We start from the raw sequence: 12,914 nt of genomic DNA on the forward strand, positions 1-12,914 counted from the left end.
CAAAAAGGAAGCATCAGAACATAGTAACATTCTTTGACCTTGTAACATTAGACTCTTAGCTTTAATTACTTTCTCCTCTGGGGTTTTCTCCTTCAGAGGGAAAATACTGGGCAGTTTAAGACAGGGGTCCTCTGCGTAGAGCCTTCACACATTGCCGTACGCCGTGCCAAGCAGACTGCGTACCTCACAAACACTGCCTGAGGGCTCTCCCTCGCCAGATCAGCATGTCACAAACTGAATCTGCTAAGGAAAGATCATCCAAAATTGCACAAGGAGCCTCTTTAAAGCAAGAGCTGGTCCCTTTTTGCCCTTCTCACAATCACCTCACCAACCTTCCCACTAAAATGAACCATGGGGATCGGTCGTAAAACGGGTCATGCCCGTCACTGAAGAGATCTGATCCCTCCTCCGTCCCTGCGTCAGAGCCGGTGTCATCCACGAACGCCTCATCATCAAAATCCTCCATTTCATCCTGCTGCTCGTCAGCCAGCTCAGTGATGTCGGAATCGGCCGTGGAAAAAGTGGGGGAGGGTGTGCGGTCAGCAAGGCGCTCATTCACACAGCCGTGGAAAATGGGGGAGCTAGACACCAGGGAAGACGCCAAGGGACACAGCCAAGGAAGGAGAGAGGAATAGTTGGTTAAACAGGAAGCTATATGTGTCAACAGGACAGAACCCACTGGGGAATCAACACAATAAAAGCAAGTGGAAAAGCAAAAGGATAAAATGAGCATAAAACATCTGGTTCGGGTGAAAGGAAATAAGGACTGGTCCTTAGAATAAGAAAAGCAAAGGAAATACATGAGTAGAAGATCCAGATCCCAGGTAAATAGGGTGTTGTAAAAATGTTTATATTTTCCAGTTCACACAAAAGATCAGCAGCCAGGCCTCAAAGGAGCCACTCAACATTTGGTGAAATAAAAAAGGTGATCTTTATTCCAGTTCCCATGGCATCTCGGAGCAGAAAACAAAATGGATGGAATGGTATATGGCAAAGCAAGTACGTGTCTTGCTTGGATAAGATGTGTTTCGCCAATTCAACTCTTTAGAAACACTCCACTATCAGAGTGGAATGGAACAGATTTAACTTCACTTCTACAAAATACTATGACTTCAGCTCCTCCTTTCTTCCTAGTTCCTTTAAAAACGGTCAGAAAAATTTTGCAATTGAAAAACAATTCAAATTCCGAAATCATTAAGCTCAAAACTTGCATCTCTCTGCTTTTTAAATTCTAAACCTCTAAGAACTTGGGACTCAGTATGGATTCACAGGGGCACTACTTGTTTTCATTACAAGTTGGAATTTATGTACACACAAAAGAGGCTCAGGCATATGACCAAGATATGCAGTTGGCTCACCCCTGGCAAAGACTAATGTAAGATAAATTGCCTTAAAAAAAATGAGACACTGGATCAAGGAGAGGTTGCAAGCTGGTAAGCTGTAAGTCATACTATGATTTTAAACTGTGCAAGATATAGACATAGGCTTTCTTTTTCCTTTAAATTTATCCTCTTCAACTGTAAGAGGCAGGGAAGGCTGTCAATTACTCCGGATGAAAGATAAGACTTAAGTGCACACACTGAATAAAACAAAGGGAAGTACACCAGGTGACACATGGCTGTGTCTGAGTGGATGAGATTACACGTGGAGCATTTCTGCACACTTTTTCTTTGAACTTTCTGTAATATCTGCTGAGGTTTTAAACAAAATCATTCACTATTTAAAAAGAAGACATTGATGAAATCATCACGTACCTTCCTACCAGTTTGAACCAATGGAACCGGTCATAAAACGGATCACTGCCAGTCACGGTGGCTTCGCTTTCATCCTGGGCACCCGAGGCCACCTCACCTGCCCTGTCATACATCTCTCGCATCAAATCCAGCCTCTGCCTGCATAAACATAAAGTGCACTGGCTTAATATCATGAGATTGCATTAAAATTTCACTTTGCAAGTATCTTCCATGCAAGATTAAAAACAAAAAAGCTGCTCCCACCATTTAATGATATTAAAAAAGGATGAAGGTCAAAAGTACAGGAACTCAAAACACTCAGTATCCAAAGTGTCTGAGTCTAGAGACAAGCCACCAAAAGGAAAAAAGGCCAAGTAACCCCTACTGAATCATAACAGAAATGTAGTTCAATGGTATATGACATCTCAAATATACTGAAACAGTAGGAAATACCTCACCATATTACAGGCAAAGGAAACCACATTATAACTTTCCTGTTTATGACCGATCATCAGATCCAGAACAGAAAAGATGAATAATTACTAGACCCAAGATAGAACTAGCTACTGGAGAGCAACAGCATTTAGCACCACAGAAAAGGAAGCAATAGTGACATCACAAGGCAGAGAGTTTGAGGGAGCCCACCTGAGCAATTCATTATTATTTCCTAAATAAAACAACTGGTTTTATGAGGAATGTTTTCATACCTGAGTTTCTCCAAAGACCAATAATGTGTCGCTCCATTCTTCAGATCCTGGACTTCTACTGCCACCACAGTACGAGGGAAAGGTCTGTCTTCATGAGTTTTTTCCATCTCAGTGGGAAGTAATTCCGGAGGCAAAGGGGAGTACAACGTATCCGTCAGCAGAACAAACTGAAACTGCACCTACGTGGAAAGAATAAACCATCCAAATGGCCTTTATGTTTTCAGCAAGTCAACTTCAGAAACAAGGCAATATAACCATGCCCCACGGGAAAGAGGTCAAACATGTATCACGCTCAACAGACAGCTTGTGATTAACTGGGGGAAAAATGGCCACTTGTATACTAGCTGTAGAATAATCCTAATTTCAAATTAAGCTATTTACAGACTTTGTTCTCCTAGCCTGGCGCAGTGTTTTTACACAAACTAAAATCTCAGTACATGTTTTGGTTGATGGAATTTACACAAGAGAACAAAACTTGGACCCACGAGGACACCTCTAGCCTCTCACTGAGGTGGGTGCAGAAATGTCAGTTTTCCATCCTAAATTCAAGTATCACAGGTGCTACTCTTCAAAGTGCTTACTACATGGTAAGTGCTTTGTGTGCACCCTGTCATTTATTTCTTGCTACCGCCCTATATTTTCACCTATAAATATTAAGTAAATGCTAGGTACAGCAGCAGGAAGAAAAGACATAGTCCCCTGCCTGTATTTCATCTACTTGAAGAGAGGGGTGAACATTTACAAAATGAAATGGGATGCCGAGATTGAATGAAGAAGATATCCTACCCTATTTTACAGAACTAGAATATAGGGAAGAGAATGAATCTCCCCAAAGCTGAGCAGTCCACTCTTTCCTGCCATGTGATACTGTCCCCTGCTGTCATCCTAGTAGCCTCTAGACCGTCCAACAGTGGGACATACAGAAGAATCAATCTAAGATGTGCTGTGACGTTCTGGTAATAAGGAAAATCAGTAACATTTATTGCCTTTTACCAAGTCCAAGAGCTATTTCAGCTCTTTACATCTACTCCTCCTTTCATGCCTCACAGAACCCCAGGTGGCAGGGGCCGCTGCCAAGTTCATCTTGAGGGAATGAGGGAACGTAGGCACAGGGCCATTAAGGTCAACACACAAGGCGCGCTGGAATTGGTGCCTGGCTGGCTGGCTGAGTGCAGAGGGCCCATCCGCTGCACATACCTGCCTCCCAGAACCTAGAGCAAGAAGGGCACTTAGGACTTACAGGTGCAAATGTAATGGTCGAAAACTAAAAGAAAATTGAGATTTTCAGAAACCCAAGAATAGCATTCTCCTATTAATATGTTTCCCTAGGTCTTGGGGCACCTGGGTGGCTCAGTGGGTTGGGCGTCTGCCTTCAGCTCAGGTAATGATCCCAGGGTCCTGGGATCAAGTCCCACATCAGGCTCGGCAGGGAAGCCTGCTTTTCCCTCTCCCTCTGCCTCTGCTCATGTGCTCTCTCTCTTGCTCACTCTGTTTCTCAAATAATAAAATCTTAAAGAAAAAAAGTTTCCCTAGCTCCTGTCAGAATACAGTCTTTTCATTTGTAAATAAGATAGAAAACAAGTTATTTTAAAAGTGTCGTGTAATTGGGATGCCTGGGTGGCTCAGCTGGTTAAACGTCTGCCTTGGGCTCGGGTCATGATTCCAGGGTCCTGCGATTGAGTCCTGTATGGGGCTCCCTGCTCAGCGGGGAACCTGCTTCTCCCTCTCCCTCTGCCACTCCCCCTGCTTGTGAGCTCTCTCTCTCTTTCTCTGACAAATAAATAGATGAAATGTTTAAAAAAAAATGTAGTGTAATAAATATTTAATGAGTACCTACTACATTCCAGGCACATATGGTAAATAAAGGCATCTATAACCCTGTTTCACAGCAAACGGCAGCTGAGTTCAAGATGAGAGCCATGAGCCCCCTGAGGGTCATCTGCACCTCCAGATGACCCATGGCCTCCCGCCCTTCATACCTTCTTCTTCAGTTCAACACTGATGGCGTTGGCCTCCTTCAGGTAAACAGCATTGCCCCAGAGTAAATCCCTTAATGAAGTAAACTGGTGAGACTTCCACTTCCGGAAGGCCCACTGGGCCAGCTCAAATTCATGTTGTGTCCAAGGAGCTGAAAGAGCAAATGAAGTGTAACAAATGGTGATCTCATGACTACATAGAAATTACATCTCTCCTCTACCTCATCTCTCTTATCAAGTTAAAGTATTTTTCCATATTTCTCCATTCAGCTGCTTTTGTTTTCTGCTTTTCAGTAACGCTTACTAAATTTTGTTGATATTATGATGGTAGTATGTACATTTTAGAGAACCTAAAAAAATCCTATTTAAAATAGTGCATGAAAGAAATAGACTTTTCTTCCTTTTTAAGAAACATATACATCCAATACATGGCTTATAATGAAGAACCCTCTGGTATATTGTACAACTTCATGTAATACCTATTTTTTTGGCTAGTGCAAGAAATAAAAAGGTCATATTTTACTTTGATATTAAAAAATTTAAGAATTTAATACATAAATTAGAGATTCTCCAAAGCTAATCTGAAGCCTTGAGGTTACTGGGAGGTTGGGTGGAGAAACAAAATGTGATCAATGTTCATACTGTATTATAAGGTAATAACAAACAAGGCCCTGATTCAGCTAAGAAATTCTGAAAAACTTAAGGCAGGTAGGCATGACTAAGCAATAGGATTAGAAATCTGCCAGAAATGGCTTTAATAAACATTAATATATTCCAAAGTCCTCTCTGGGTAATCCTGGGCATAAACCATAGATCAGCAAATCAAAGAGTATCTTAACAAAGATTAAGCTCTGTATTTATCTGCAATATATACACAAGCTTCACATGTATAGTAATTTGAGACAATATATGTAAACTGCCCAAGAGACTTCTTATAAGGACCGAGCTAAGAAATCTTGTGTTCTAAGGAACACAGTCAGCGCCGCTCCCACCTCAGAGAGCACAGTCTGTGTTCTCAGCATCGAGAATCTTTTGAATCACCTTTAAACTGTCTCGGTAAAATATCAATAAATGGTAGGGCCAGCTATGATCAAATCCAGCTTTGATCACAGATGAAGGGCTAATCTTATAGTACAGATCCAAAAGCTACACAGAGGGAAGTTTCCATCTCCAGATTTCACCTTCTTCCTCCTCTTCCTCCTCTTCTGTCGTCTCTGCAGCGAGGGAGCGGGTCTCCACCTGCTTCTGCAAGGCCTGCAACTTACTCTCGTAGTCCTGGATGAAAAGAGAGGAGAGGACAGGTAGGAGAGGGAGGACGTGGATGGAGGGGAGGAGGAATGAGAGCAGTGTTGGGGACAGTAGAGAAAGCAAAAGATAAAAGAGAAGACAGAGGCAGGAAACAACAATAAAAAGACATACAGAGAAATACGTAGGAAAAACCCACAAAGCACACGAGACAGTCTGTAAGGGGTAAATGCTGAAGAAAGCGAACTGCAGTCTCTTTCTACTCCCTCAGACTCAAGAGTTCTTTATTTGGGGTTGAGGTCCAGACAGGGGGGACTCTTGAGGGGAAAAACACGTGTATCCCTTAAATTTATTTAATAGTATTTTTTTTTAAGATTTTCTTTATTATTTGACAGAGAGAAACACAGCGAGAGAGGGAACACAAGCAAGGGGAGTGGGAGAGGGAGAAGGAGGCATCCCACAGAGAAGGGCGCCCAACATGGGGCTTGATCCCAGGACCCCGGGATCATGACCTGAGCCGAAGGCAGATGCTTAACGACTGAGCCACCCAGGCGCCCCTTAATAGTAGTATTTAAGTAGTACCTTCACACATCAAGGAATTCTAGAAAAAAACAATACTGGAAAATTCACCAGTATCACCAACAGTTCTGATTAGCTGTCTGAATGAGAACCGTGGACTCTGAACTCTCTGTGGATGACATATTAGTATTTTTGCAACTGTAGTATGCAAGATGCAGCCTTCAAGTAACCAAAAGATCAGTGTTATTAGGGCTGAAATAACCTATAGATTGTATTTAGTTATTCAAGAAGGGTATTTTAAAATATAATATTATAATACAAAATGTATTATTAGAATACAAATCAGATGTATCCTTCATTTCTCCATTTACTCACTCCACGCATTCTCAGTGAGGGTGGTATCACCTTGAAGAGGGCAAAAAAAATGGTTCTTGAAGGATACCAAAAAATCTTACTCTTTTGATGCATAAAGCACAAATATACATACAGTATATAAACAGATGCACTATATATCTGCGTATTAAAATTTCATGGTGGGGAGAGATTAAGGAAAAAATATTTAAAAAGATTCCTTGGAGTGTTAATGTTTAAAGCTTGTGTTATTGAAAATAAATCAAGTAAGGTTAAGAACAGAGACCTTCACATAATAAAATACCAAATCATAGCATAAGCATTGTATTTTAAGATAAGACTGCCTGGGTTTCCTGCTTCCTTGGACTGATCCAATTATAGGCTGTCCTGAGACAGAGGGATTCAGTATGGCTATGTATTGTTTTTGAACAGAGCTCACCCCAAGTTGTAAGTGAAATATTCTTCTCATTACAAAGGACCACTGAGAGCCTCCTAGCTAACTCTATTACGAAAGGAGCTCCCAGTGGCGATGCTAAGAGGGACGCAGATATTCTCAAGGCTCATCATTTACCACTGAGTCTCACAGGGGAACCTTCTCTCATTAGAGGAGATGGCCCTGAGCAGGAGCCAGACACAGCTTCAGTCAATATCGAAACACACTTTTTAGGAGACTATGTACTGTGGCAAAAAAAAAAATTTAAATTTGCAGGTAAAAGTTCTGCTCCTGGCACCTGCTCTTACTGGTCTTATAATTCTGGGAAAGTTAAATCCTCTCTACACTTCATTTTTGTCATCTTTAAAATGAACAGTTTAGTTCCTGACCTGTCTCCTACACAGGACTGAAAGAAGAACCAAATGATGAACCATTTAAAAATGCATGTGGAAGTCTTCTTCATTGGTGACACACACTATCAAAGTGACAGGCTGTGTTTTAAAAAGTTTATTTGCTGGGGCGCCTAGGTGGCTCAGTCAGATAGGCATCTGACTTCGGTTCAGGTCATGATCTTGGGGTTCTGAGATCCAGCCCCGAGTTGGGCTCTGTGTTCGGTGGGGAATCTGCTTGTCCCTCTCCCACTGCCCCTCCCTCCATTCATGCTCTCATGCTCTCTCTCTAATAAATAAAAATCTTAAAAATAAATAAAAATAAAAAGTTTATTTTCTAAGTATACCCAGCACCCAGATCTTGGTTTCTAAATACTACTCCCCACTAAAAGGAACCAGGGCTCCTTGGGAAAACAACCAATTCCAGGTCTGAAGCAAGGAAAGCACAAGGTGAGCTCAGAATATCTTGTGCCAGAAAGCACAGAAGTGCTCAAACACTGATGGGGCCATTTCCAAAGGGCACAGAATCCCAGTAGCCAGCATAAGAGTAATAACAGAAACATGATATAGCACACTGGGTATTAAAAGGACTCCAGGAGTCCACAGTGTTACTAAAAGAGGGAAAAAAGGGAGAAGCCCTTCTTTGCTCCCCCACAAAAGCCAGCTAATAAATAAATGCAGAGGAATGGCAATTAGAAAAACTACATTGAAGCCCCAGATGTAATGACTGAATCAGGCAAGAATCATTAATAAATGCTAAAACAACTGAGTGAAAGGCGGATGGAGAACAGAATAGTCACACAATCCCAAGTGCCACCCTAGATACACGTTAATAAGACAGAGAAAGAGCTGGGAAATGTCACATATAATTTATAAACTTTAACATTACTGATAACAGGACAACTGGACATTTTGTCTGCCAATGTGACATGAGAGAAGTACACAATGTCACCCTGACAGCTTTCTTATGAAACATGCTTAACCTAAATCTAATCTTGAGGAAATAAACAGACTAATCAAAATGTAGCCTATTCAAAAATACCTATGTAATGAAAGAGAAAAGAAACATCATAACCAAATGTAACACAAACTTTGCTCCGAACTGGGATTAAAAAACGCACACACACTTGTAACCATTATATTTTTTAGACAATTAGGAAAATTTGAAAATGGACAGTATAATACTGAATCAGTACTAAATTTCTCGGATAGGTTAACGGTATTAAGAGAATACCCTTGATTTTAGGATATACACAGGGCAGTATTTAGGGGTAAGCTGCATCATGCCTGCAACTTACTTTCAAATGATTCAGAAAAAATACACAAATATGGGTACATGAAGGTTCATTATACTATCTTTTCAGCTTCTTGGTATGTTTGAAATATTTCAAAATAAAAGGTTGTGGAAGGGGTAGTTTTTTTTCCCTTAGAAAACCTATATGTTCTATGGGATCCTTTCAGTAAAAAGAGAAAGATGGCTGATTTACCTAAAAATCCTCAGGTGGGAAAATGTTAATATTTTATCTTGAGGATTTTTTCTTGTTTTTCATTTTCCCCCTATTTTTTATTATAGTAAAACGCATGTAACATAAAATTTACCATCTGAACCATTTTCAAGTGCACAGTTCAGTGGTGTGAAATACATTCACACCGTTGGGCAACCAGCACCACCGTCCACCCCAAAACTCTTTCCATCGTGCAAAACTGAAACTCCATACCCACTAAACACTAACTCTCCATGCTCCCTTTCCCCTCCCCTGGCAACTACCATTCTACTTTCTATGATTTTAACTATTCCATATAAGTGGAATCACATAATTTTAGTTTTTAAAAAAGATTTTATTTATTTATTTCAGAGGGAAAGACAGAAAGAGAAAGATGAGCAGGGGCAGAGGGAGAGAGAGAAGCAGACTCCCTGCTGAGCCTGACACAGGAGCCCGATGCAGGACTCGATCCCAGGACCCTGGGATCATGACCTGAGCCGAAGGCAGACACTTAACCAACTGAGCCACTGAGGTGCCCCAATTTTAGCTTTTAGTGACTAGCTTATTTTTGAAGCTTTCTTCAAGACTGAGTTTACAAGTTTTATTGCTCAAACTACCAATAAAAACAAAATCCTTAGATTCTGACAGTTAAGGTATGAAGATGACCTTCCCTTTAAAGGCTCTGGTTATGCGTTAGTGGTAGTAAAGCTTACATAAAAAGGTCTCCTGTAACACTATGGACCTAGAATTTTAACTGCATTTTGACTCAGGAAAATTTCTATCAGCAGTTGACAGTTCAAATATCAACACTATAACCTGAACTGGCCCTCCTCTTCCCCAAACCAGGCTATATATGAGCTTCCAACAAGGACATTTTGTATGTCATCAGAAAAACTCGAAGTATTGGATTTTCCTACAACAAATGGATAAACAGATTTGAATACTATTGTTCTGTTGATTCCACAGTGGAAACTAGGATAATTATGGAAAGCCTATCAAATAACAATGTATTTATCAGTAGCCTTTTGTGTTTATAAGAAGTCCCAACTAGTTAGATATATCCCCATATTTATAAAGGCACTACAGTGGCTGTTCCCACTTCTAGAATGTTCCCCCTCTCCTGCCCGTCCTTGTTTTTAAGTTTAGTTTGCACCAGGAACTGTTCTTAATGTTTTGTACAGGTTATCTCTGTACAGGAAGATGTACTAGGAAGGTGGCACTACTGTTACCCTCATGTTAAAGAAGAAGAAAAAGGCTTAAAGAAATTAAGTAATTTTATAAAGATCCGAGTTAGTAAGCATGGATATGGGATTTGAACTCAGGCAACTGGATTCTAGAGCATGCTCTTTTAACCACTATCACGTCTACTACATGCAGATGTTAGGAGAACAGTGGTCAGTTAAGACAAAAGTCTCACTGGTGAGGGAGAGAGAGATGATCAATAGTAAACAGACACAAGACACACCATGAGTTCAGTAGCAAGAAGTACCGTGAAGGAAAATAAAGATTGGTAGGTATGGGGGTTGACAGAGAGGCAAGAGGAACAGGAGGAACTTTTAGATTAGGTGCTCAGGGAAGGTCTGTTTGCAGAAAGGACATTTAATCAGAGATCTAAGCAGGCATGCTGAGAGATCTCCAGGGGGAGTGTTGCCAATGGTGATGATGCCAATCGAAACAGAACTAACAACAAGTACAATGGTCTTGAGAGGGAAAGGTGCCTGGTGTGTTTTCAGGAAAAGCAAGAAAACTTGTGTGAGTGGAGTGAGGAGCTACAAGGCTCAGGGATGCAATTGTGAGGGAGGCAGACAGGGAGTGGGTTATGTCCGGCCTTAGAGGACACGGTAAAGACTGTGGATTTCATTCTAAGGGAAGCCACTGGGCAGTTTAGAGCTGGGAAGTAATATGGGTCTAGAACATGTTTTAAAAACATTGCTCTCCGTGGAGGAAAGCATGGGGACAGCAGTGCTAGGGAGATGGTGGTAGGTGGCCCAGGGTGTCAGCAGTAAAGGTGGTGAAAAGAGAATGGAGTTGGGCTATGCTTTACAGGTAGAGGAAATACAACTTACTGATGATGTGGTCATGGGGTATGAGAAAAAAAGGGGGAAACTGAGGATGGCTCTTGGACGTTTGGCCTGAGCTGGCTGCCAGTCAGCTATATGGCTGTGAGGTCACAGCTGGGTGTCAGCGTCTTGAGGTCAGGGCAGAGGACTGAGAAAACACCACTGGGTCTGTCATCGTGGAGATCTTTGGTGGGCCTGAGAAGAGTGGCTTCAGTGTGGTGATGTGGAACAAGAGTGTGACTAGAGTGAGTTCAAGCAAGAATGGGAAAAAGAAACAACAGAAGAACAGTAAAAAGAAATAATGGGGGTGGGCGAGTGGGAAATAATAGAGCAAACTCTTTAAAGGAGTGTTTCTACAAAAAGTAACAGAGAAATGGAATGGTGGCAGCTCTCAGACAACATGGGAGTGTTTCGTAAGTGGCAAAACAAAGCTGTGCTTGAATGGAGGTGTTCAAGAGAAGGATAAATGCATGGTGAGTTCTTGAGAAGGTGATGGAGGATAAAATGCAGGGAAAATGGGTGGGGCTAAGGTAGGAGCAAGGCCAGTCCAACCATCATCAGGAGGGAAGGATGCGTGATGGATGCACAAAGTAGAAGTGGGCAGAAAAGAAGTTTTCTTAGGATCAATTTGTTTTCTCAGTGCAGCAAAATGGAGGTCATCAGCTGAGAGCAAGGAAAGGCCACCTTTCATTCCCAGAGTCTCCTGGCTGTAAACTTTCAGCGCACCTCATAGCATTTTCCCTCATAGCATTTGTCACAAATATACCCTGTATCTCCTGGTGTGACTATTCATCTAATGGCTATCTTGTCCACAACTGTGAACTTCCCAAGGCTAGAGATCTGCCATTCACCATGGAATCACCAGCATTTGGTGCCTATCTGTCTTCTAGATCAGATACATAGAAATGTACTAAGCTTCTAGTGGAAGTTCTCAAAGTGACTATCTTCTAAATCAGAGTTGGCAAACTACAGCCTATGTGACAAATCTAGTCCCCTGCCTATTTTTTGTAAATAAAATTTTTACTGGAACACAGCCACACCCATTCCTTTGCATACTGCTGCTATTCAGCTATAACAATGGAGCTGAGCAGCTGCAACAGAGACCATGGGACCCACAGAGCCTACAATATTCACTCTCTGGCCCTTTGCATAAAAGGTTTGCCAACCCCCCATTCTAGATCAGTGGCTCTCAGAGGTGGATGCTGGTCCAGCAGCATCAGCATCACCTGGGAATTTATCAGAAGTGCAAATTATGGGGTATCTGGGTGGCTCAGTCAGTTAAGTGTCCAACTCTTGATTTCAGCTCAGGTTATGATCTCAGGGTCATGGGATCAAGCCCCGAGTCAAGCTCTGCACTGGGTGTGGAGCCTGCTTAGGATTCTCTTTCCTTCTCCCCCTCCTCTGCCCCTGCCCTCCCCCATCTCTCTCTCTAAAAACAAAAAATAAGAAGAAGAAAAGAAAAGAAAAAGAAAGAAATGCAAATGATCAGGCCCTACCCCAGACCTCCCGAATCAGAAACTCTTGAGGTGGGCTCAACCATCTCTGTTCTCAGGAGCCCCCAGGGAACTCTGATGCACATCAGTTTCAGAACCACCCTCTGGATAATGTGTACTGAGGAACGGTGGAGCTAACAGGATAGGTAGGGCATTTATTCTAGGTGAGTTTATGTTCCCATGGAAGAACCAAACAAGCACAAAGACAGGCTGTCATTATTAACCTGTGAGAGCTGGCCTGGCGTGGGCTGGGGCAGGAGAAGTGCCTTCGAGTGCAGGTCTGAAGAGGAGTCACACATGATGAGGAAGGACTCGAGTGTTGGGGAAGTGCAAAAGCCCAGAGGTGGGGACACACTTGGCATGTTCAAGGAACAAAAAGTCTGAAGTGCTTGCCGCGTGGGAATGTTAAGAGATGAAGTCAGAGAGGCAGGCAAGCAACCAGAACACGGAACACTCCGTAGGCTATGGTAAGAAGGTTAGAGTTTAAAGCACAACGGGAAGCCACCAGAGGCCACTGACAGGAT

The 12,914-nt window shown here is 42.1% G+C and overlaps 1 protein-coding gene across 11 annotated transcripts in view; it reads right to left on the reverse strand.

The window, feature by feature from the left end:
• Positions 1-12,914, reverse strand: part of KIF1B (kinesin family member 1B) — a 142,512-nt gene that overhangs the window by 39,283 nt on the left and 90,315 nt on the right. For 8 of the 11 annotated variants that reach the window (XR_012381374.1, XM_025855680.2, XM_073903360.1 and 5 more), the window contains 5 exons: positions 5,598-5,691; positions 4,420-4,568; positions 2,441-2,619; positions 1,755-1,892; positions 333-581 (listed from right to left, as the gene is read on the reverse strand). Coding sequence is in view for 10 of the 11 variants with exons in the window: in XM_025855680.2 (XP_025711465.1) it covers positions 333-581; positions 1,755-1,892; positions 2,441-2,619; positions 4,420-4,568; positions 5,598-5,691 (809 nt within the window). In the remaining variant the exon portion in view is untranslated. The remainder of the gene's footprint in view (positions 1-332; positions 582-1,754; positions 1,893-2,440; positions 2,620-4,419; positions 4,569-5,597; positions 5,692-12,914) is intronic. The other 3 variants (XM_073903364.1, XM_025855678.2, XM_073903365.1) reach the window with 1 other exon arrangement.

This window comes from Callorhinus ursinus, unplaced genomic scaffold (assembly GCF_003265705.2).
Source record: "Callorhinus ursinus isolate GAN/ISIS: 27379988/994484 unplaced genomic scaffold, GSC_fseal_2.0 scaffold18, whole genome shotgun sequence".
In the NCBI taxonomy this organism is placed as follows: Eukaryota; Metazoa; Chordata; class Mammalia; order Carnivora; family Otariidae; genus Callorhinus; species Callorhinus ursinus.